The sequence below is a fragment of the Asparagus officinalis genome, chromosome 1 (assembly GCF_001876935.1).
Source record: "Asparagus officinalis chromosome 1, Aspof.V1, whole genome shotgun sequence".
In the NCBI taxonomy this organism is placed as follows: Eukaryota; Viridiplantae; Streptophyta; class Magnoliopsida; order Asparagales; family Asparagaceae; genus Asparagus; species Asparagus officinalis.
The window spans coordinates 48,408,747-48,435,295 of record NC_033794.1 but is presented as its reverse complement, the minus strand read 5'-3'; the positions used below and the strand labels follow the sequence as shown (position 1 = coordinate 48,435,295).

The following is a 26,549-nucleotide window of genomic DNA, read 5'->3' as shown; positions in this document are numbered from 1 at the left end:
TTCGCCATAAGGTGCTATACTTTCCCATAAAATGCTATACTTTGCCAAAAGCTTCAAAATTGCGTGAGGACCCCCCGTCGCGGTGGATGATTGGTCAATAAACACGTATGAGAGGTCATCGAGTGTATGTTGCCAAAAAAAATAAGTTCTATACTTTGCCGTATAAAGTATCATCATTTTTTTTCACCGCAACGCAAACACTCGATGACCTTTCATACGTGTTTATTGACCAATCATCCACCGCGACGCAAATACTTGATATGATAACATCAAAGGTTTTGAGTAATGTATAACAACCAGATATAACAATAAAACTAACTGAAATAACATTAAAACTAACTGAAGTAGTTACCCAAAATTTACAATGATCAAAATAGTTTGTTTTTTTATCTTCACCACCAAAACATAATCAACCTATAATAAGTCCATGAAGATCACAATCAAACTGATTTGAAAATATTCAAAAGCATGATATTTCAATCAGCTATTGGTTGGTTACATGTTCGTCGATTGTGACCGAACTCCTTACATCGGCTACACTTCAACATTCTAGAAGGATTTAGTCCAGAAGGGATCCGCTTTGTTTTTGGCCTTCCTCTACGAATCGAGGTTAATGGAGGTCTAATCTCCATATTCTCATCCGTTATAATTGGCTTCTCATAATCTGGAATTGGATATATGGGAAAGGAGTAACACTTGCGGTACAGCTCTGTGCTGAAATAGTCAGAAATATATGGATACAATAGCTGATCTTTGTGCCTGATTACAGCGGCCGCATGCTTGCAAGGTAGTCCAAGAACTTGCCATTGGCGACAAGTACACGTGCGGTACTCCAAATTCACTCTAACAGATGGGGAATCATATACTTCATACAGAATCGACGTAGAAGGATTAACATGAAGACAACGTGCACCCTCGTTGATCAGGACAAGATGCTCCTCTACACTAGGAACAAGTGGTGTAGTCCATTTGTTGGATTCCTCATGTCTATCGTAGCTCATTTTCATCATCTTCACCCGGATGTGATCAACCGACTGCGCTCTCGGTAAAAATCGGGCTTCCTTAATCCATGCATTGAAGGACTCAGCTAGATTTAAGGATAACCACCCATACCTGCAGCCATGTTATAGCTATAGGATTATTCAAATGTTATACATGTTCAAACACACATATAAGAGAATTCAATCACAAAGACCAAAAATATGTAAAAATGGTGACATCTTTCCAGGAAAATAACAATTAGCCCAGTTCTGTGGGCTCATATTCAGCATTTCAATGAAAGCAATAGATAACTTATTCTGGAGCTCGTTGCATTCATTATGATAAGCATGCATTGTGTAGGCATAGGCAGCTCTCTTTTTAATTTGAACACAATCATCCCTAAGTGGTGCTGGTAACCTTTTCTTTGACAAGTTGTTCTGTGACACCCCTGGGTTCACACAAGGCTGCAGTCCTAGGTAAAACCAAAAATGTCAAACCTGTCATGCACCACACCGTGCATTAACATGTTTCACCATCACAATTCTATCACTCTAGTAGAGTCAATAACAGGTGTAGGTACAAAAGAAAGTAAAAGATAATACAGAGAATAACTGATGAAATGGTAGAGATCATAATAATATTTCATCATCCAACATACCGAAGTACAAAGTCAATGTCTGAAATGAACGAACTGGAGTTTTCAACAAGCTTCAAATACAATAAGTCTGAGTAAAGGAAATAAGGCATACAGCCTTTACAACATCTATAACATAGTCCTCAAATGTCTAACAAATACTACAGTGGAGCTCCAACATAAAGCATAGCTAGAAAAGATAGCTGAACACTAAAGTGTGTCGCCATCAACCTGCGACTCTCCATATATATATATATATATATATAATTATCCTAAAAATAAACAATGGGTCTTAGTACTTATGAAGTTTTAACACGGGCATAGGTACGTCGAGCGAAATAATCCAAACAAGGAAACCCTCATGTATATACCTTATATCCCAAATTGAAAATCCCTAAGTACCAAACCCGGAGTCTAATACGTGAACAGAAATAAGTAAAAAGGAATACATCCCATCTCAGAACGTAAATGCAGTATCATGTATTGTCCTACATGAATACCATGACATATTCTACATAAGTGTCATATCATACTCTACATATGTGTCATGTCATATTCTTTATAACTGTTATGTCATAACTCATGTGAAATGTCGCATACCGGGTTAAAAAGGATGTCCAATACATGAATTAGATTTAGAGACTTGCCAACACATGAGGGAAATAGGTAACTGTCCAACACGAGGACTGAATGGATTATAGTCCAACACGATGACTTCTATGGATTATAGTCCAACACGAGGACTGTACCACTGAGCAAGTATTACAGATATACATGGTAAGATTTACTTATACAAATTTCATACTCAACTCGGCATGTGATTCTAAACTGGTATTTCAGGCCATCTATCATGCATAGATACTTAGTAAAACTGAGAACCCAATGTTAGATGATCGAGGCGAACACTCGAACGAGTGAAAAGTTCAACAAAAACATACAGGGCAACATAAACTGTGTGGCGGTCGACCGCAGAGACCCCTCTGGTCGACCGCTCGCAGAGCCGAAGCTCACTGGGCTCGAAACTAAGCGGCGGTCGACCGCTGAGGTCATGCCGGTCGACCGCTCAAAGAGCAGAAGCGATTCTGCTGGCAAAGACTCGCGACGGTCGACCGCTGAGTCCGCTGCGGTCGACCGCTCAACAGACAGAACCCCGGTCTGGGTTTCTGTCAGCTTCGAAACTCATTAAAATTTGGGGATATCTATACCCAACTAAAATTTAACATTTCAATAGTGATATATAGCAGTAAACAACAAGTTTAAAAAGTTAAACCTCAATACCAAAAATCCCAAACTTTAATTAATGTGATTCTAAAAGTTTTTAAACAGTAAAAATCGGTTTAAACTCTCATAAAAACGTTTCAGATCAAAATCTCATCAGCTAAAACCATTAGTGAACTTTTAAAGACTGAAAAGTATGGTTTTCACATACTATGCCATAAAGATATACTTTATCTACATAAAATACGATTTAGGCTCAATAAAACCGGATTAAAACTCAAATCTAAGTATAAAAACGAAAAGAGGTGAAGTTGGGCAAGATGTTACTCGCCTACGATGAGAACGAAGCCTTAGATCTGAAGGAAGATGATCCCTCTCGCTGAATCCACCAAAAATCCGCCGAAAAACCCTTCAAAGATCCTCCAAATCACCAAAGAGTGAGAAAGTAGGGTTTGAGGGGAGAGAGGGGGGCTAGGGTTCTGATTTCAGATGAAAAGGGGTTCTCTTGGGTAAATTAGAATATATACTAAACCCCAAACCCGACCCGAAACCCGTTAAGACCCAAAACCCAGCAAACTCTCTGCCTGCTGGGCGGTCGACCGCCGCGATGAAAGCAATAGATGACTTATTCTGGAGCTCGTTGTATTCATTATGATAAGCATGCATTGTGTAGGCATAGGCAGCTCTCTTCATAATTTGAACACAATCATCCCTAAGTGGTGCTGGTAACCTTTTCTTTGACAAGTTGTTCTTATAATTGGCCATTAAATGGCGGATGCAATAACTGTGATATGAACAAGGGAAGCAATTCTTGACGGAATTTTGAAGTCCTTTGTCTCGATCAGAGATTATAACCAGCTCATCATTCGGAGTATATGGATCATCTGAATTGTACAATACGTCACGAATGCATTCAAGGAACCACTCCCAATTGCTCTCATTCTCGGTTCCACAAATGCAAAGAGCGACAGGAAACATTCCTCCATCTCCATTCAAAGCAGTAGCAGCAAGTAGAGTTCCCTTGTACCTAGCAAAAAGATGGGTGCCATCCAAGAATAAAATTGGTCTACATCCCTCGACAAAACCCTTCCAACAAGCATAATATGAGATAAAAAAAATCTAGTAAATCTGCCATCTTCGTGTTCTAGATGGACGATTGATCCTGGGTTAGTTTCTATAACTTTATCCTTGTACCATCTAAGTTGTTCATATGAATGTTTTGCATACCCATATAACTCCTGTTGAGCAAGCTCTTTCCCACACCAAGCTCTTCCATAGGGGATATCAACGCCAAACTCTCTCAGAAGCTTCTTTTTAAGATCAATTGCGCGGTAGGTGGGTTGTTCTTTTAGTATGGATTTCACAATATTTGCAACCCACTTACGAGATGCCCGTGGATGTCCCTTCTCTCCTATGCCTCCTCCGAGACAACTATGTGCACGACCAATTTTCTTCACATAAAACCGTTTGCAGTCTGTACGACGGTTACAATGGACCATCCATTCACAATCAGCACCTTTGCATTTTACTATCAATCTTCTAGGTTCATTTTTCAAATAAGCAAAGTTAAAACCGAGAGCAATTGAGTAATTTCCAAGACTTTGCCTTAGATGTTCAACATCATTAAATTCTTGTCCGACACTTCTAATGGCATGATACCATGAAATAGGAATCTGAATACTAGATCTCTCAACTTCACGTAATGCATTTTGTGAATTGGATGGATTATGCGTCGAGGATGCATGTTGTTCCGAAAGAGATATGGTAGGATTCCTGCAAACATAAAGCAGTTACCTTATAAGACTAGCAATTAGAAACATTAATGAAAATTCTTATCTAGTACTACAGCTAATTGCCGACATATTATATCGTCATAATTTTTCTTTGAACTACAGAGAAATTAAATAAACATGGATTAATTTTGTGAAATATGGACCTCACAATATACAATAAGTTCTTACCTTATGTGAATGGTGTTTTCCTCTAGACCAAATAATGTATCTCGATCTATGTCAACATGCATCTTAACTATCTTCTTCTTGCAACTTAGATGTACGTCGAACATTGTTGACAAATCGACGTCATCATGGACACGTACAAACAATTCTTCTGTATATGAGACTTCATAAGTCAGCTTCACTGGGCTTGAAAAAAAAAAGCAATTCTACTTTGCACCTCGGCCACTAAATTACTGAAAGTCCCATTGATATTCATTGGAATCAAATGATTGTTTCCTCTAAAGTCCATAATTGCACAATATAGCTCTTCTTCCATTACTGAAATTCATAAAAAATAAAATAAGTGGGGAACTAACTAACAATCAAATATTACCAAACAAACACAAGTCTAACATGCATTTTCTTATTGTATACGATATAATTCAACATCGGCATTCAATATGCAATTCTCTATGTTTCTATACAATATAATTCAATATTCATTCCTAAATATTCAAAGACCAGATTTTTCTACATTCTATAGAAATGAGGAACAAATGATTTTTATTTTGTGAATCAAATAAAGAAAATATAGAACAGGTACATTGCTTAGCTTTTCATAGCACTTTTTAAAGAAAGTATAGCACTTTCCAAACTCTCACTACAAATGATGTAATCAACAGAATTAGGGTTTTCTCATGAGAAAATAGTAGTCTCAACATGATAAAGGTTTTCTCATTTAAATGCCTTACTGTTGGCGGTGATGAGAAGAAGAGAGAAAGGGCAAAGTCGGGTTTCTCTATTTTGGGGAAAATATAGTATAGAGATAGAGAGGTATAAGGAACATTGGGTTTAAAATTAAGCCACATGGGTATAATGGGTTTATTGGTGTTCAGTAAAGTAGATGGGTTTTAAAATAATTGGGGGTAAAACTTTAGGTTAAAAGAGGATTTTCCCTAATAATTTACTGATCAACGTGGCGCATCAATCTTGCTCCTTGCTAGCATGCTTGTTATCTGTTAAAAAAAACATTTGAAATATCCTGCAGAATGTGATACCTGTTTTACCTAAGGACTGATTAAAAAAATCCTCTACAATATTAGGAAAAAATTTAAAAGAACATTTACAAAGTATGATTGAATAAGTAGGAACGATCAACCCAGTAAGAAAAACAAAACCCAAGTCAAAAAACGCACAAATAATAGAACTATAAAAAATGCAACTTGCTCGCTCCCAAAAATCGTTTCTAACCGTCTGTGGCAGCAACAAACATCACAAAATATATGATTCTCAGTGAATCGAAGAACACTGCTTAACATTTAGATATTCGCCTATTCTACAACAGTCCACCAATTGACTCTGAATGCCTCGATGCAAAATTAAAAATAATGCATAATATAGCAGGGCTTATTAGTAAGGTTTTCCGCATGATAAATTGTAGCTCATGACAGACGTTTCTTTCACTAAATAAATATTTAAGATAGATAACATGCTTACTCCTTACAGTCCTAAAGACATTCACATTCCATCCCCCACCGTCCAAAAGTCCCCCAAACTAAAGAGTACAAGGCCAACATAGAAACACAAATATAAACCCCAACCTAAAACCCTAAAATGCACAGATGCTCGAGAAACGTCCAAATGTATCTCACCTCTGCCCTCAACATTCTATACAATGCTTCATTTGCTGCCCCTCCCACTCACTTGCATTTGGAGGCAGCAGCTCCAAGCCTCTCCAGATTATACAAATCTAGCTTTTTTTTTTTCTCCCAGTGCAATTTTAACCGACATGGCGTTTCTGATATAAATCTTTCAAATGGATCAATGGATGAAACTAGCTTCGCCAACCATTCTGCTTCTTAGCTTCGAAGGCAGCTCCATCATTAAGCATGTCTTGAGCATCTGTCTCCATTCCGAGTTTTGAGAGAGCAAGAGCTTGCAAGTAGAAAGCAGTCGGCCATTCGGGCATACAAACTTGGGCTTGCATTGCATCCCGGAGAGCAAGCTCAGGTTGTCCGTTCATCAAGTATGATAGGCCACGGCGTGCAAAAACAGTCGCAGAAGGAACAGACATCAAGCTCACCAACTGCATGTTTCACTTTTTTCGCATGAGAAAACATAGAAGTTTCAATACATTTGGAGAAGTTGCTTGACAGTACATGACAAACGTACATGGTTAAGGAAAGTTATCGATTTCATCTGTCAATATATTAGTTTACATGTTCTGCTTCTCCAGCATGGGATTTGATTTTACCCTTCAGCAGGGGCGGAGCTAGCTACCCCGCTGGACTTTCTACATAAGTTAGAATTTGGTTGATCATTGAAAATATGTTTTTTTCCTATCTTTTATGTAATAACATAGTTTCATAAAACTACATTTGAATATCGGGGCTAAATTTTTATGTTTTTGGGAATTTTGTTACTTCAAGTTTTCTAATAAATTTATAAAAAAATAAACAATTGAAAAGGTGCTAAAATTTTCTCCTTTGGTACGACATTTTATATGTACTGACTTTTTATATATGGATTCTATCATAAATATCAAATTTGGTTTAAAGCTAGCTTTGTTTTAAATTAAATAAATAAGAGGGCACTTATGTATCTTGGTCACCCTCAACATTAAGTTTCTGGCTCCGCCACTGCTTCAGCTTTAACAACTAAGGTTTTTTTTCCTTTAGTATGTTGCTATAAAATATTTAAATCATCATGGTTTTCTAAGGCATTTAATAGATGGATCTCAGCAGTATATTGCTGTAAAATATTGCAGCTATTGTATAGTACATAGAACACATGAAAAGTCAAAAGGTATGAAAGGCTTTACTCTTAAGTTACTGACATAGAAACAACAACTATAAGATAAAGCATAAACAGTTTGAAAGAAACCATATGATGAAGGAGAAAAACATGGTGTGAATGAAAGATGATACATTACCTTACTGTAGCAGTCAATAGCAGTTTTGAAATCCTTGTCTCTGAATGCAGTATCACCTAACTTCTTTGTAGTCAACATCTCTTGCACTTGTTGTGTCCATTCTTGAAATGAAAGCTTCACATGGTGAACACAGTAGCAGAAATATGAACTTTAATATTTTCATGACCCAATAGAATACAGCAAAGATTGAGATGCAGCAGCAGACTCATAGTAGTGAAATGTTAATCGAAAATTTATGGTTCATTCGCCTCAACATAAGCCACTGTATAGTTATTTCATTTTACATACATAATACCTCACATGGAACCGTCACTAGCACACCTTGCAGTGAATCATTCTATATTTATTCCCAGTCATTACACAAACTATTTTGTGAACATTGGATGGACTGCAGATGTCCATAAAAGCTAACATTTTGTTCGTACATGTCTTAAATACAATCAAGGGCTAATTGCAAATAGAGCTGATGTACTCTCACCCAATTGCGGATTGACCCCCTGTGGTTGTATTGTTTCAGATAGATCCCTGAGTGATTTTTTTACTCTTTTACCCTCAGAGAAAATTGTTTTATTTTGACAAATAGACCTCCTGAGGGTAAGAGTCAAAAAACATTCACCCAGGGGTCTATCTGCAACAATAGATCTACAGGGGGTATATACACAATTGGGCAACTGATGCTGGACACAGTCACTGCCCAGATTTGATTCCGACTGAATGATTTTAGATTTGGATTTGGTTTTGGTTTTAGATAGGTGAGAATTAGTTATTTTGTTTACTTGTTTTGATTTAAATTGTGTTATGATTGAGTTTGTTGGATTATTAAGGTTAATAATGAATTAGTTTTAGAAATAGGATAGGTTTTTGAATTTTTTTAAATAAGAATCCAAACTTTATCAAAGAGGGAGGAGAATTTTGTAGCAGTAGAGTTTATGCTGAATAAAATTGTGTACATGAGATTTTAGAGTGATTCCTCAAGACGTGAAGCCATCATCCATGTTTGATGTCTATGTAATCGTTCCTAATTTGTTTATATCTATAGTTTATCTCGAGCTAAAAAAAGGAGTTATTCAACCGAGTATTTTACCTCGTACAGCTCACCAGAGCATTCTTCACAAAAGATATTCATCCATGTTAGTTCACCTTGAAGTTTTTTTCGGAGAGATTCTCCAGTTAAATTCAATCAAATTCACCTTTTCCGTTCACCGTCAGTTGGTATCAGATCAAGTTCATCTGTCCACGTTATCATGGGTAAATATCCACTTCCTCGGTCACAACAAGATGAATTCAATCCTTTGAAGTTTGACTATTTTTATGGATTTGATGGATATGAGGAAAAATACAAGTGTGAACTATGGATACAAGAACTAGAAGATTTGTTTACTATTTACAATATATCGGATTGGGAAATGTATATATATGGTAAGTGTAGGTTAAGAGGAGAAGATGAAGATTGATAATTTCATATAGTCATCGACCTATATACGTTCGTGGGCATCTAAGAAATTTCTGATTGAAAAGAAGTATTCTAGTTATCCACATAGAACTAGAAAACATTGTTGTTTTTCTTCAAAGGCCAAGACAAAAGTGTCTCAGCCCCAATCAAAAGATTAGGGGTGGCAATTTATGACCCGACCCATCAACCTGATCCGACCCGACCCGTTTATAATGGGTATGATTTGACTTACATGGGTCGGGTCATAAACGGGTCTATCTAAATTTACCCATTTATTAAATAAGTCAATTCGGGTTGACCCGACTGACCCATATAACACAAACACCCACTATGACCCTAACCGCGATTCCTTCTCCCACTACGGCTCCACCATCTGCCTCCTCTACGGGAACAACCAAGTCATGTACATCCCCGCCGACGAGATCGTCGGCGACAGGACGCAGTACATGGCGGCGAGCTTTGTTGTTGAAAAATTCGATAGGAATGTGATGGGAATGTCGTGGAGGTGGAGACGAGAATCGGGTTGAAGGGGAGCGTTAGGGTATTGAAGGTGTTTATGCATCGGGTTCAGGTGGTGGAGGTTTGTAGGGAGGCGATTATGGCGATGAGTGGGTCGATGATGTGGGTTAGATGCTGAGATCTGGTGGTCCAGATCTGATATGATTTGATTTTAGGGGGAGGTTTGTAAAGTGTAAATTTGGTAAATGTTAAGGGGTTGAAAGTGAATTTTTTTATTTTATTTTAACAAATTAGCTACTGGATGGGTTAGTTTAGATTTTTCGGATTTACTGGATATTGTTTGTTCGCGTTGATTTGTCAATTTGGTCTTGAGCATAGAATTGTGCGAAAGTACATTAGACCTCATATTTTTGGAATATTGAGTATGTGTGATCAGTTTCTTGGTAGGAGTGGTTATATTAAACTATGATTAGTTAATTAATGGTGGTTCTTATTTCTAAGGGTTATATAGGTCGGGTCTGGTAACTCGTTTAATAAACGGGTCGTATCACATTGACCCGTTTATTAAATGGGTCGGGTCGGGTCTCCGTTTGCCACCCACAAAAGATTGATTCAAAGCAATGGTGAAAATAACAATAACACATGATGTAATTCTGCACCTCATGTTAAGGATTAAAAAAATGCAAAAAATGTACTACATAACATAGGTTATTTTGTTTATTAATTATTTACATATTAACTATTCATAATAAGAATTATCAAAATTTTTGAGCATACCATCTCAATAGGAACAAAATATTTTATTATTGCTTAATTAAAAAATATAAAAGACAATAATAATAATTTTAAGAATTAGGAACAAAAACCTTAATACAAAAATAAGTTAATAAAAATTATTTAATTTAATACAAGCTACATCGATTTACTAGGAAGTATCACAATCGAATACTCAAATCAAATATATAACCATAAATTTGTAGCTCATTCTAATTACATTTGTTTTAACAGTCATATCAATAATTTCACAATCACATAATGATGTCACCACAACAAGTCACAAAGGCTTAACAAATAATCATTAGTAATTACTTAACTACTTTAATTTTTGAGAAAAGATATACTCTCAAGTCTCTAGAACTTACATTGAAATAACGTAAGTTGTATTGACATAATGCATGTTATATTGAAATAACATAAGTTATATTAAAATAAAGCACATTATATTGTAATGACATAGAGTTATATGTATCTGGGTTTTTTCATAAGGTGAAGCAACATTCAAGGCCAATTTAGGTTACAACGCAACATAACAAGTTATGTAACGGGTTTTTCTAAACAATGATTTAGAGTCCAAGCCTAAACCAGAGCTTGAACCAGAACCAAAATCAAAAAGCCAATTCACTGCTCAAGCAAGAGTTAGAGCCTGAGCCCGAGCCCGAGCATGAGCCTAAGCCTCAAATTCTCATGCATGATCAGAACACCAACTAGTTCGAGCCGCTTCCAGTTCAAGACAATTCGATAATGGACTTTGTTATATTGGATCCTCCACCACCCATTCATTATCATGTTTTGAGAAACTATTGAAGACATTGGAGTCCACTAGTCATAGTTCAAAATAATTCAAGGATTCATCATTTTATCTTCCTTTTAAAACTCGAGGTCGAGCTTACTCCAACAAGGGGAGAATTGATGCAAGACGCAATCACTGTCCAGATTTGATTTGGATTGAAGATAAGAGTTGTTATGATTTCATATTTGGATTTCGTATTGGATAGGGACAATTAGTTATTTTATTTAGTTTTTTAATTTAAACTAGTATAATGCATGTGCTTTGCACATGAGCATATATGTTTTACGTTTTAAATTTCTGTATTGAATACTAAACCTATATGTTAATAAATAAAATTGTATAATAAGATTGCTTAAAAATAAATATATGAATTAATTATTAATGTGTAATTATTGTAATTGAATGTTTTTCTTATAATGGTCGCCTAGTATTAAACTTTTTTTTCAAATAAGTCCCCAAATCTAAAGTTGTTCTTAAATAAAACTATCAATTCTATAACTTTTCTTAAATATGCAACTCCAACTTGAAAGTTGTTAACTCTAAATTAACTAAGTTGTATTAATCTTGCTAGTTTTTGCTTGATGTTCCCTAGATAATTATACTTGATACTTGCAACATATTACAATAGTTACTTCCCATTATAATTATTTAATAAAGTAAATTACACTAAGCCCTTATGAACTTTCAAGATAACACTAATCCCCTAATGACTTTTCTCTTTCAAAGAAGACCCTAATACCTTTCTAAATTTTGTAGATAACTTCTATAAATTAGAACCAAAAAATAGCATAAAATTTTTTTTAAAGTTATTGGGGGTTTGGTGTAATTTATATAAAAGATATTGGGGGCTTTCAACAAAAGTTATTATGAGTTTAGTGTGATTTTGAAAGTTTGTAGGATTTATTTACTGCAAAATGCTAAAAGTTCTGGGGGTTTATTGTAATTTATCTTATTTAATATTACAATTCTTAGTTCAGGTAATACTATTAAAATAATTAAACTATAAATACACTATAAAATATTTGAGCTTTGCTACAGGGACCCAAAATATGGGACCAATAAAGGGGACAAGTGAGGTGCCTCCATCCTATTGGATAATGAGTTGACCATCATTAATGATGGTCAACTCATTTTTCAATAGGAGGTGGACACCTCACTTGTCCCCCCTATTGGTCCCATATTTTAGGTCCTTAAGGAATTTTTCAAAATATTTATCTAATTTAATTTTTTAACTATGCTCTTAACTAATTTATACTATAAATATTTTATTAAATTTTTATTATACCATCATTAACAATTAATAGTATTATTATTAGTATTAAATAATTTTTTTGTAAAAAGTTAGTTCTCAATCATTACCAATTATAGATTATTCAGTATCATGTAATAATCTTTGACAAAATACTCTAAAAATAATACTAAATTATTTATTTAATTTATTTAATAATATAATATTAAATAAATAGTGTAATTCGTAATTTATGTAATATTATAAAATAATTACACTATTTATGCGATTCAAAATTTATTTTGTTTATTTTGATGCTCGCTGAATTATAATATTTCATAATAGTGTTTAGTAATATATTATTCTATTTATACTATTATTTTAATTATTTTATTATAATTAATAAATAATTATTATAATAATTTAATTGGTTACTACTAATAATTGTGTATACTTATTTTATAAAGTATTTTATTTTATTATTGTCAAACAATTAATATTATAATTATTATAGATAATTATAATTATTCAGGAATGTGAGGAGGTGCATAATTAATAAGAGGTTATATTTATTTAATGGAAAATTAATTATCATTACCAAGTATAGATTATTCGGTATCATGTAATAATCTTTGAGAAATTACTCTAAAATAATATTAAATTATTTATTTATTTAATAATATAATACTAAATAAATAGTGTAGTTCGTAATTTATGTGATATTATTAAAATAATTACATTCTTTATGCGATTCAAAATTTATTCTATTTATTTTATTAATTATAGTATAATTTTTAATAATATTTAGTAATATATTATTCTATTTATACTATTATTTTAATTATTTTTATTATAACTAATAAATAATTATTATAATAATTTAACTAGTTGCTACTAATAATTATGTATACTTATTTTATAAATTATTCTATTTTATTATTTTAAAAAATTAATAGTTTTAATATTATTGATAATTATAATTATTTAGAAAGGTGAGGAGATACATAATCAAGAAGAGGTTATATTAATTCAATAAAACATTAGTTAGAGATAATGGCAGATTTAGAATTTATCAAAATTTGAAAGGGCAAAAAAGAAAATTAGAAATTTTAACACCCCAATCCTCTTTTTATAGTATAGTATAGATTGTGTTAAGATTGAGTTTGTTGGATTATTCTATGGTTAAGATTGAAATGGTTTTAGAGATAGGATAAATTTTGATTTTGTTTTAGATAAGAATTCCTAACTATATTACAGAGGGTAGGAGATTCATGTAATGGGCTAGAGTTTAAGATGAATAAAATTTTATTTACGTGAGATTTTGGAGTTATTCCTTAAGGCAAGAAGCCAGCTTCTAGATTAGATGTCTATATGTGAAATCGTTTATCTTATGCCTAAAAAGTAAAAAATAAAACAGAAAATGTATTGTTCACCAGCACCACTGATCACCCAAGCACTGTTCATCGAAGAAGACTCTTCGCTTGGGTTAGTTCACCTTGAAGTTTCTTCGGCGAGATTCTCCAATTAAATTCAAATCAAAGTTTTATCTTTTCCATTCCTTGTTATCAATAGTATAAGGGGACTATACACAAATTAACCCTATAATCAAATGTTTATCATACTGATACAAGTCTCTTTCCTTCTTTCAAATAAACTAAATACAAATAGAAAGCAAGCTTCTATTACAAACTGTAAACCTACAGTTGAAACTCTCTTTTTGACTGTAAGTGCTAAACAATTTCTTTTATCACACTGAACGAAAAAAAAAATTTTGAATTTGGTCAATAGGAGACTATATATTATATACGTAGAAGTTACTAGTTTACTACACTCACCTAAGCAAGGACTCAAAAGTTCCCTTTGGATGTTAAAAGGATCTTTCCCAGAAAATATGAAGACCAATGCTAAGAGAGAAGTATCCCTAATAGATGCTAGAGTCCCTTCTGCATATATCGTCTAGGTCTCATTTCCTAGACAACCTTTTGTAAAAACACAAAAAAATGAGCGTGACTCATGATACCCTCACTAGCATTATGTCACTATTATTAGCCTGTTACAGTCGGTGTTCAAAAACAGGGTTTATTATGTGTGTGCTCCGGGAGTACTTAATGATAACTTGGAGTGTGCACCGATTAATCAAATTATGCAGAATTAAGCATCTTTTTTTAATTTTTAATACATTTATTATTTATCATATGTTACAACATACAAAATTCATGTAGAAAATATACTAAGAAAAAGACCAACAAATATGCAATTGAACAATCAATATAACTAGTTAACTGCTCAAAATTTTAATCCATATATCAAAATTAACTAGATACTCAAGTAGAAGTCACTAAATTGAACGCTAAACTAAAAATAAAAGTTCATAGACTAAAAACAATCATCTACTCTTCCTCATAACGAACGTTAGCATCCAACTCTTCTTCAGAGGAAGCCTCAAAATCATCGGTGTTATCCACCTCATCCAAATCATCTCCTTTCGGCCCTTCATCAATTACGTCCTCAACTGCATAAGGTGCCGTTTTTTCCTGCATAGTAAAAGTATGCAGCTGCTTACTAAAAAATGTGCACAATTATGCAGATGTCCGCATAATAATGTTTTTTCCCTAATCTGTGGGTTCCGACGCACATAGGTATAAGCGGCTGCTTAGTCCGCATTTCAGAACATTGGTAATTGCACAACAACCTAGGAAGACAGAAAGCTAAAATTTCAAAGAAATATTTATTGAAATTAAAAGTGTAAGTTTTGGAAAGAAGATTATGATTTCTATATTTTCTCTAATCAACGTTACATACATATATAATCAAAGACAAGCGATAAAATTAGGAAAGTAATAACTCCAAATATTCACACAGCTAATCCTAAATCAATACAGCTAATACACCTCTGACTTTCTATCTTTAACACTCCTCCTCAAGTTGGAGCGTATATGTCTAACATGCCCAACTTGTTACATATAGTATTAATTGGGGCTTTGCGAAGAGGCTTGGTTAGAATGTCGGCGAGCTGAAGATCTGTCCGAACGTGAATGAGTTGAATACATGGGGGACAAGAGGATGTTCCTATGACAAGATCTCGAATCAGATGACAATCCACCTCAATGTGCTTGGTCCTCTCATGAAAGACCTGATTCTTGGCGATATGCATGGAGGATTGATTGTCACAATGTAGCCTCATCAAACCATCATGGCGAACACCTAGTTCGCTGAGTAAACGCTTCGTCCAAATTAGCTCACAGGATGTGTTTGCCATTGCGCGGTATTCTGACTCCGCACTGGATCGAGATATAACTGTCTGCTTCTTACTCTTCCAGGATATAAGGTTACCACCAAAGAAGACACAGTATCCAGTAGTGGACCTTCGACTAGTAGGACAACCTGCCCAATCGGCATCAGTGAATGCTGCGATCCTACTATGTCCCTGATCAGAATATACGAGTCCTTTACCTGGAGATCCCTTGAGGTATCTAAGGATTCGAATAGCTGCATCCCAGTGTGTAGTGTGCGGGGCTGACATAAATTGGCTCACTACACTAACTGGATAAGCAATGTCCGGTCGAGTAACTGTTAGATAATTTAGCTTCCCGACCAATCTCCGATATCTCTCAGGATCATGTAGGGGTGCTCCGTCATCAGGCATGAGTTTGGTCTCAGGGACCATCGGTGAGTCAACGGGTTTGCATCCAAGCAACCCGCATTCTGAAAGCATATCAAGAACATACTTTCTTTGACAAATAAGGATCTTACCAGGAGACCGTGATACCTCAATGCCAAGAAAGTACTTGAGTTTACCAAGATCTGTAATCTGGAATTGCTCGCTCAAAAACTTCTTCAATGCCGAGATCCCCTCGACATCATCACCGGTGATAATCAGATCATCAACATATGCAACTAGGATGATGGTCTTCTCCTTTAAGTGTCTATAAAAGACTGAGTGGTCATTAGCACTCCTGGTCATGCCAAACTGACCAAGTGCTTGGGAGAGACGCCCAAACCAAGCTCGGGGGGATTGTTTCAGACCGTATAGAGACTTTCGCAAACGACAGACTTTGGAAGCCTCCTCCTGAACAACGAATCCAGGTGGCTGGGTCATGTAAACCTCCTCCTCAAGGATGCCATTGAGAAATGCATTCTTGACATCTAATTGGTGCAGTGGCCAGTGGCGAACAGCAGCTAGAGACATACAGATCCGAACAGATGCCATCTTAGCAACAGGAGAAAACGTCTCATCATAATCAATGCCATAGGCCTGAGAGTACCCTTTAGCAACTAAGCGAGCTTTGAGTCGGTGCAGTGACCCATCAGGATGAACTTTGACCGTGAAGACCCACTTGCAACCGACGGCCTTTTTGCCAGGAGGGAGAGGACAAAGATCCCACGTTTCATTTTTCCAAAGAGCGGACATTTCCTCCTGCATAGCACTAAACCACCCCGGATTGTGCAGAGCCTCTGGCACATTCTTAGGAACATAGTAACTGTCAAGACTAGTAGTAAAGGCACGGTGATATGTGGATAAAGCTGCGTAGGAACAGAAGCGGTCGAGGGGATATCTGGTACTGGGGCAGTTACGTGAGTCTTTACGAAGGGCTATAGGAAGGTCAAGATCGGAGATTTGAGGTGGTGGGATTTGAGCAGGAATCTGTGGACTAGGTGTGGTAGGGTCAGGTGATTGGGTAGGAGATGGTGGGGATTCAGTGGTTGGGGCAGGTTCACCGGGAGATGCACAAGTCTCATGGTCCTGCATGGTCTGGACAGAGTTAGTATTAACAGGGAGATGCTTACCCCTTCGAGTATATACCTGAGTAATAGGAGGCGCAGGAGGTGTTGGTGGCTCGCCACTCTCGAGGATTGAAGAAGAGCCGATGTGAACCTCAGGATATTTCAGAATAGTCATGATAGGTGGAGAATTACTAGATATAGATAATGGACTAGATTCAGAATTTAAGAAAAACGGTACAGACTCCAGAAAAATAACATCAGATGAAACAAAGTACCTTCTAATAGTAGGGCTATAACATCGATAACCTTTTTGAGTTCCAGAATAGCCTACAAAAATACATCGGAGTGACTTGGGATCAAGTTTTGCACGACCCGGTCGATTATCATACACATAACAGGTGCAACCAAAGATCTTGGGTGAAACAGGAAATAAAGGTGCATATGGAAATAGGACATTATAGGGTATTGCACCATCAAGGACAGAGGATGGCATCCGATTTATCAAATAACATGCAGTTAGAACCGCATCAGCCCAGAAACGATGAGGGACATGTCCATGTATCATCATAGTACGAGCCAGCTCAAGTATGTGTCGATTCTTTCTTTCGGCTACTCCATTTTGTTGAGGTGTATAAGCACATGATGATTCATGGATGATACCATTATCAGTCATATATTTCACAAATTCATTTGTAAAATATTCTTTGGCATTGTCACTACGAAGAGTTTTAACAGTGGTGTCGAACTGAGTTTTCACAAAAGAACAAAAAACTGAAAATTTTGCAAAAATTTCTTGTCTAGATTTAATAACAAAAAGCCAAGTTGCACGAGAGAAATCATCCACAAAAGTAACAAAATATCGAAAATCTGACACCGATGTAACTGGACAAGGACCCCATACATCAGAATGCACTAAATCAAAGATACCGTTAGACCGACCAATGACTCTAGGTGGATGGGAAGCACGAACATGCTTTCCCTGGATACAGGACTCACAAACTAATTCTGAAATAGACTGAAATTCAGGACGTATCTTCTTCAACACCTGGAGAGATGGATGCCCCAAGTGATAATGAACCTCCTTAGCACTACTAGTACTCAGGTATGCCACTCGCTGAGGTGAGCTCTCCATGCAATACAGACCTTTGTCCTTATATGCAGTGCCAATCAACCTGTTCGTCCCCAGTTCCTGAAAGGTGCATTTAGTTGGGGTGAAGGTAACGGAGCAATATAACTGTTCTGTTATTTTGCTTACAGACATAAGATTTTCAGGAAAAGAAGGAACATATAAGACAGATGATAAGGGCATGTTTTGGGAAATCTGGGTGGATCCAATTCCTTCTATATTACAGGTAGAACCATTGGCTATTTGGACAGGTGGTTGTGAGGTAGTGGCAAGTCCTGACAGTATACTTTTGTTACCAGTCATGTGGTCAGTAGCGCCTGAATCAACAATCCATGATGATTTTGATGCTATAAAGCAGTTGGAAGTCATACCTGGGTGGGCCAAAGTAGCCCTCGGAGTCTGTGGCTGAGAGGTCATGTCGGCACGAGAGAAGCCCAGCTGCTCAAGTCGCTGAACAAGTGTAGCAACTTCATCTGAATTGGTGCGTTCACTGGGTGATTGATCAACAGTGGCCACCTGAGCACGAGGAGGGTGTGGTGAACCTTTTGGGCGCTTTGGGCAGTCCCACTTCATGTGACCCCACTCCTTGCAATAGCGACACTGCACATTCTTATTGCTACTAGAATCAGAAGTACCCTCAGATCCTTTTCCTCCTTTCACAAATGACTGACCTGTGCTCTTACCTTTGTAAGAGTTTGCCACTAATGCTGAGCTTTCAGTAATAGGAGATGAACCAATCCCATCAGATGGAAACATCTCCCGCAGAAGATGATAGGTAGCAGACAATGATGGTATAGTCGTCTGACCAAGAAGGATTGGTCGTGCTGAGGAGTATCTGGATGACATACCTCCAATAAATGTGAGTGTATTCAGCTGCTCCCATACTGTGGCTGAATCCGCACCGAAGGGAAATAAATCACTCATCTCATCAGATAATTTCTTGAATTTGGTGAAGTACTCGGTCAGAGTTGCATCACCTTGTTCACACCTTGCATGTGCCTGAGAAACTGCGTATGCGTGTGCCATGCTGGTTTTTTTAGAATATGTGGATTGGAGGTGATCCCACATTTTCTTAGTGGTCTTAAAGGTGTGTACAGTGGATAGAATATCCGGTTCCATCGCATTCCATAGAATCATGCGAATAAAGCTATCCTCAGCTTTCCAGTCCTCAGAAGTTTGTGATTCTTCTTTCAGATATTTGCCCTTTCGAAGGGAATCTAACCCAGTCTCAACAAATGTGGACCATTGTTCCCAGTTAGAGCTAGAGAGGTTAACAGGAATTTTCAATTGATGAGTGGAAAATGGTTGAGGAACTGTAGGTACAATTAGAGTGGCAGGCTCTTTATTCGTCCCCATTAAAAATAAATTGTAGACTTAGAGAGAAATTAATGGTATTTGTTCGGCTCCCAGAGAACAAAACCCCAAACAAATCAGATGGATCCGAACCCTTGCTATTAGAGCACTGGATCCGAACTCTTCTCCTTCTCAGTCCCGAAGAAAGAAAGAAAAGAAAAAAAAAGAAAGGGAGGGGTCGGTACCGAAGAAAGAAAGAGAGAGGGGTGCAGAGCGGAGCGGTGCGGAGCAGAGCGATGTGCACTGAACGGCGGAGCAGAGCGGACGCTGCCGTGGATCTGACGAAACCCTAGCTGTCTAGGGCTCAGGAGCCTGAGATGGCTCTGATACCATGTAAGTTTTGGAAAGAAGATTATGATTTCTATATTTTCTCTAATCAACGTTACATACATATATAATCAAAGACAAGCGATAAAATTAGGAAAGTAATAACTCCAAATATTCACACAGCTAATCCTAAATCAATACAGCTAATACACCTCTGACTTTCTATCTTTAACAAAAAGTTGCTAAGGTAAGAGCATGCTTAAACTGGTATAACTTTGTGGCATCAAAAATTAGTGAAATCTTCTTCTCTTTTTTCATAAACATAATCTGAAAAACTTGTCAAACTAAGACAAAATTTTACCAAGATAGTTGTGAGTTGGTCTGCCCTATGTAGTACGGCTACTTACATCATGAATTTATATCATGATAAACAATAACATGAAACTGCTCGTTGTATGATGGTCTTAGATGTCTTATGTTTAGCTTATTAAAATGAGTTGCGTGTTATGCAATGTCTGCACTTGTTCTTATATTTGGAAAGTTTTGATCTTAATGGATGATTTCTTGAATGATTGACCGAGATTAAACAATGTGTATAGATTTAATGCCCCAATAAATAAAACAACCACATTATGTGCATTTCACTCAAACAAATACTCTGTAAGGTGATGAAGCTAAATTATCAGATTGGTATTTAAAATAGACTCTCTTTACCAATAGAATAATTTGAAAAACTCTAGCGACATTTATTTAAAATAGATCATTTTCCTAATAAGACCCTTTTTATTGCCAATGACAAGAATTCCATCGGGAAAATTTTGTCCACCAGTCTGACCTCTAAAAAATATTAAATCTACACCTATAAGTATTCACTTTTTACACACTAATCTTTAATTAACTTAGCAGCTATCTCCTATCCCTTTATTATCTCTAATATTCTTCCATTACCCCTTCATTTTCTCAACAAACCTATCCGCAAACCCTCATCAGTGGTCACTTCCATGATCTTATCTCTCTCCTTTGTAAACATCCCCGAAATAAAATTCATCAAAATCTATCTAACCTCCTAGCATCAGATCAAATTGAACAAAAAAACAATCATCCCAAAAATCTCATCACCTAACTTTTATCTTCTACAAGCTGAAGTACTAAGAAAAAAATCCATCAGACTCTTGTTCAACTCCATCAACACCAAAGAACCCAACTTTAGCCAAGGAGTATTAGGTCACACTGGTTTGAGCTAAGTTTGAAATATAAGAAAAACCAGATCGCCTTTCCTCTCCAACTTCAATCTCCTATTTCCTTCTATTTTTCCCCTAATTTTAGATCTAACTGAAGCTCCAACAAGGAATCAGACCACTGTCATCCCTCGAGCTCCAGCCCCTACTCCATGTACCAATAAACCCAAAATTATTTGATTCTTGATAGATGAAAGAGTTGGAAAAAAATAAAAACAAAGAGAATAATTTAGGTGTATATTTCATAATTTTGAAAGATTAGGCGGTGAAAGAAATTTTCCTGTCGGAATTCTCGCCACCGGTGAGGAAAATGGTCTTATTAGTAAAGAGGGTGTATTTTAAATACTCTAATGTCTTTTTAGATACTCTATGGGTAATAATATGGTCTTTTTTAACTATCTAGTAATTTGTGATGATGATCCAATCCTTTCCCATAAAAAACATCATTAGTTGTGAGAATTAGCCCAAAGTTAACACTTACTCCTGCAAAAATCCCAGAAGAGGCAAAATATCCATAAGTGAAATTCAATGTTACAGAAGACGCTAGGCGGACTAGACGTTTGAGTCAGCGCCTAAACGCATAGGCGTGTATGCGTTTAGCTATTTTTATATTATTTAATTATAATAATTGATAAAAATATGTATTAAATTCATATAAATTTGTAAAAAAAATTAGCTAGCAATCTTAGAATCACAATAAACCATGCATACGTAAATACTAAATAGCCAAAATAATAATTAATAAGGTTATAGAAAGCGCTAGGAGGCCTAGGCGTTGGACCTGACGCCTAGAGCCTAGGAGGTTTTCTTTTCTTATTTATTAATTACAATACTTTATAGTGAATATCAATGTTACAGAAAACTTAGGTGTCGGTCTGGTGTCTAGACGGATTTTTCTTTATTTAAGTGGTGGTCAAGGAAGTTTTATTGAAGGTCGGAGGAGGTAATGCATGTGTTCATATATGAAGGTTAAAGGAGTTTGAAGGAGGTTGGAGGACATTGAGGCTGCAATGCAAAAAATCAGGATCAAGACCTAAAGGGTGCACTCCACATAAGCAGACGGTGCTCTCCTAAACACTCCCAAAATCTAGGTGGACATCCTAGGTACAGCCCAGACGCTAGGCGTGCGCCTAGACGGACTAGGCGGAGGCTTCTTAAAACAGTGGTGAAATTGATTGCCAAGGTTAGTGCTCAAAGGAGTTCATTATATGGGTGAACATTGAAAGACAATCCTGCCATAAATAGAATCTTTTGGATCATTAGGTATAGAGGTCCATCAGCAAAGTTTCTTTTATCACTTCACAATTCTTCATGTCAAATTTAGAAGACAATAAAAAAGATAAAAGCCGGTGGGTAGCACTTGAAGTTACCTCATTTTCTGCACCTTCCTCATCTTTGTAACCAGTCTTAAGCAATATGTCATGCACTGCAGTAAGGTCCATCCTTGCACAAGCCTTTCCAAGTGGAGAGAGCATAGTTGGTAGAACTGCAGGAGTTTTGGACAGGCCCATTAGAACATGTGATGCCACCTGTAATACAAAAAGAGAGGAAAGGCTAATCATAAATAAAATACAAAGTACTAAAAAGTATCATATTTATCTTAAAAGGAAGTACCTCTTTCTGTGTTTGGAGAGGTTCCACAGAGGATAGAAGAAATTTAGAGTTTGGACGATCTCTAGCCTCAAACTGTAGACATTTCGAAGCAAGGTCAATCAACTTAGAAGCATCCTCATTTGCATATTGTCCTTCCAAGGAAGAATCCATCAAAAGCAATATGTTCTTCCCTCTAATCAAATCTAATGCCTGGAATGTGACGCTAATCAACTTGAAGCATTCAAATCATAAAATGAATGTCGACTGTGAATATGGAAGCACCAACAAACAAATCATATATTCCAGAAACATCAGTGTACAAGGATCTTACATATAACGAGCACATGTCTTGCATATGTAGCCAAAGTAGAAATGAAACATGCTAAATGCCAGTGTACCCAATACAAACTAACAACTTCACAATGGAAAATTAGAAATAGAAGTAATAGTAGACTTAGTAGAAAACTTACGAGCTTACAAGGTAGGAGAATTCAACTCTTCAAGAATAAAGCAGCAAGTAACAAGAGAGATCAATTTCCTTAGGCAAAAAAACAATATGAATCCACACACACACAAAAGGACTTTTATAATAAATTACATGACTGTTTTAATGGCATACTGAGAAATCTGCATTTACTCTCTAAACAATTTAGGGTATTCAATTAGTATAAATTACATGACTGTTTTGGCATACTGAGAAATCTGCATTTACTCACTAAACAAGTTAGGGTATCAATTAGTATCCTCACTGGTTAAGCACAATAATTGTCATTAAAGCAAGGAACCAAAAAAAACAAAGACCAAGTTTCTGATCCAAAAATTGATAAAATGTGGCATGATCAAAGGTCAACAAGTTGGGCAATGGTTAATCAAGATATTTAAATTGTCATGTAACTGGATGCTCCAACAAATAGGTGGAATGCTCCAACAAATAGGTGGAATGCTCCAACAAATTGGTAGAAAAACCTAGATATATGTCTGATTCTAGGGACCAGGATATACGTGGGACAAATAGAATGACCCATAAATTAACATGGCTTGCAAATATATTGGAATAATATTGTAAAAAGCTGACAGTCGCATGGTTGCAGCTGCAATCAAACAGCGCTTCTGATGATAACAAATAGCATGATAATGTTTAGCGCTAAACATTAAACATAGATCTTTAGAGCGCTAAACATAGATCTTTAGAGACTAGCTCCTATATGTCAACATAACGGGCCTAAAGTACAGCAATAACATGCTCCATGTACCTTGATAAGAAAGTTTTCTATTTTCTCACAGTTTATTTTACATCTAATATTTACAAATAGGAGTTGTGAATTCACCAGCATATCTGTATGCCCTTAATGATTATCTCCTAGGTCTAATCTCTAACAACTGTACAAATTAAACAGTAAAACGCCGTTATGCTTTATTTCCTGCCAATGCAATATCAAGATAAAACCATTCATAAACTTGGTATAAACTACTGTCATTTCTCTACATGTTTAGATTGATGAGGCAGCAGCAATGTGCGAATGGAAACAATAGAAGACAGCAGAAGCTTATGACAGAATGCCAAGAGAAGAAAATAGATTCATTCAAAGAGATCACTACATGACTTGGAGGGATATGTTTCCCACTTAGAAGATCCAAAAGAACTGTTCCATAACTATAAATTACACTCTCGGGGATGACCCTGCCTGCAAAAAAATAACACCATATCAAATTCAGCAGTCATGAAAATGTTCAAAAATATTCATTTAACGCTACATGAATTTATTAGAAAACAGAAACAATTAATATGAAGTAACTATTCGTTCTTAGAGTCTAAACCTTCACAAGATAAGTAGTTCACAAAGACATACTAGAAGCCATTTCATAGTGCGAAGAATTGGCTGAACCAATTTGAATCTTAGCATGAAAATGGCAAATTCACATGACACTGAAATGAGGATACTTGGCGTTGCTGGAATTGAGGTACAAAATCGACTAGTCTGAGCGGATGGACACCTTAGGCACTCGCCTTAGTGATCTTAGGGGTTATTGGCTAGGGATTGGTGATTAGGCCAAGGATAATTGTCCTATATTATAGGATTCGGATAAGGACTACGATTTTTTGGAAATATTGGACTTTTTGCTAGGATATTTGAGCCTTAGTTGGATTATAGGATTGAATATTGGATGCTCAGACTAAATTTTAATTATATTTAATATTCAATATATTAAATATTAGTTTCATTTAATATTATATATTTTCTATATTTCTTATCTAATATTAATAAAATATTAAATATATATTTGTGACATGCTAAGTGATAATATGTTTAATACTAGATATATTAAATACTAAATATATCAAATGATTAAACAATATTAAATATTAAAAATATTCATTTAAATGTGTTAAATATATTTAATCATGTTAAAAATATTTCAACAAAATTATATTTCATATGAAATATATTTAATTAATATATTAAATTTAATATTTCATATTGAATGTATTTAATATTTGATGGGCTTGCATTGTAAAATTATCAATAAAATAGTCAAAAAATTTCTCACCATATTCAACAAAGTTGATTATTAAATATAACATGTCTAATACTACACATGGAAGATTACACACAAGATGAGGAAATAAATTATCAATTATTTTTACAATGGCCATTGAGGACCTTTCAAAGTTTGATGCATTTATATATATTCCTCGCCACTCAAGCGGATGGGTTCTGGGCCAATAATTAACTTATACATAAACATCAAATAATCTTTTGCCTTTTCTAGCTTGCTTTTGTGAAAGTAATTTAAAAAAACTACCATGAACTATTAGGAATTGGACCAAAAGTATTAGAAATTATATTTTGCTAGACAAAAATATCAAACTTTAAAATCTATAGAAAAATTTCATATACTGCCAGAAAATATCACATATTATCAGAAAAGCACCTGGATGTTTGGTCATTTTGTTCTTAGCATGAGGCCTACCATCCTTATTGGTAATGTTTGCTAGAAACAGCATACAATATTCTTATGTAGATTTGAAAGTTTGCAATATTTTTCTCCAACGTTATCAATAGCGGATAGCATCACGTAGCAGTGAGCCTCGCTAAGACAATTTAGGGCTATTGCGACAAAATAACAGCAAAAAACGCAAAGTCAAACGGTCTAATTTAAATAAGAACAAATATTTAAAAAATAAAAATTAAAAAATCTAAAAATATATGTTTGATGATTTAAAGAGATCCTAAGCATGAAATAGACATGTAACTATCGCATAATATCAAAGAGGACTATAGGAGTCGAAGAGTTGAGCGGTGAGAGGATTGCAATATGAGGAGCTCATGACGACATGCGAAAGGAGGTGTTATGACGGTGCGAGGAGGTGCTGAGGGAGGTGCTGAGGGAGGTGCGGGAGGCGGCAGGATGCAGTGGGAGACGGCGATCTTTTTGGGGGCTAGGGTGTTTTTAGAGTTGGATCACGAGGGGGGTCGAGGGGGGATTCAAGAGGGAGGAAAAAAATCACAATTGGTAATGACTTAAAACATTGGGCCTTGCGGGTGCTAGTAAGGTTTAGTTAAAAAATAAACCAAAAATCGCTTTTAAACAGCAGTCAAAAAGTAAATTTTACCCGCAATCGCTCGCTATTCACCGTTATAACGCGCTTGGAAAGTGCATATTCCGCAATATGTCACTACTATTAGGCGATATCATTGCGGAAAAGCCGCTAATGTTATTAGCGGCGCAATTGCGGCGCTATTTGTAGCTAATTATAATAGTGTTTTTCTCTAATAAAATAGCTGCAAAACCACTAAATAGTTAATGGTTTTTTTCTTTTTTTTGTTTTGGT

At 35.8% G+C, this 26,549-nt stretch overlaps 2 protein-coding genes across 4 annotated transcripts in view; both read right to left on the bottom strand.

The window, feature by feature from the left end:
* On the bottom strand, positions 477 to 4,332 carry LOC109834050. The gene is made up of 3 exons (XM_020401944.1): positions 4,015 to 4,332; positions 3,564 to 3,919; positions 477 to 1,113 (listed from the first exon to the last, which is right to left on the bottom strand). The coding sequence occupies exons 1-3, from the start codon at positions 4,330 to 4,332 to the stop codon at positions 477 to 479; spliced, it is 1,311 nt and encodes a 436-aa protein (XP_020257533.1).
* Positions 6,067 to 26,549, bottom strand: part of LOC109823798 (probable serine/threonine-protein kinase At4g35230) — a 35,449-nt gene continuing 14,966 nt past the window's right edge. Inside the window, exons 6-11 of one of the 3 annotated variants that reach the window (XM_020390178.1) lie at positions 24,314 to 24,399; positions 22,736 to 22,924; positions 22,492 to 22,650; positions 14,824 to 14,946; positions 7,703 to 7,816; positions 6,067 to 6,856 (exon numbers count right to left, since the gene is read on the bottom strand). In XM_020390178.1, the coding sequence (XP_020245767.1) occupies positions 6,605 to 6,856; positions 7,703 to 7,816; positions 14,824 to 14,946; positions 22,492 to 22,650; positions 22,736 to 22,924; positions 24,314 to 24,399 (923 nt within the window). In that variant the 3' untranslated portion in view covers positions 6,067 to 6,604. Of the gene's footprint in view, positions 6,869 to 7,702; positions 7,817 to 14,823; positions 14,947 to 22,491; positions 22,651 to 22,735; positions 22,925 to 24,313; positions 24,400 to 26,549 lie in introns of all 3 variants that reach the window. The other 2 variants (XM_020390194.1, XM_020390186.1) reach the window with 2 other exon arrangements.

Excerpts from the sequence above, each read along its gene's own strand:
- LOC109834050 (XM_020401944.1), bottom strand. The coding sequence starts at position 4,332 with ATGGTCCATTGTAACCGTCGTACAGACTGCAAACGGTTTTATGTGAAG. Across the intron at positions 3,920-4,014 it reads TTAGATGGTACAAGGATAAA|GGTTTTGTCGAGGGATGTAG; the intron begins GTTATAGAAACT and ends GCTTGTTGGAAG. Across the intron at positions 1,114-3,563 it reads AACAACTTGTCAAAGAAAAG|GTATGGGTGGTTATCCTTAA; the intron begins GTTACCAGCACC and ends ACATGGCTGCAG.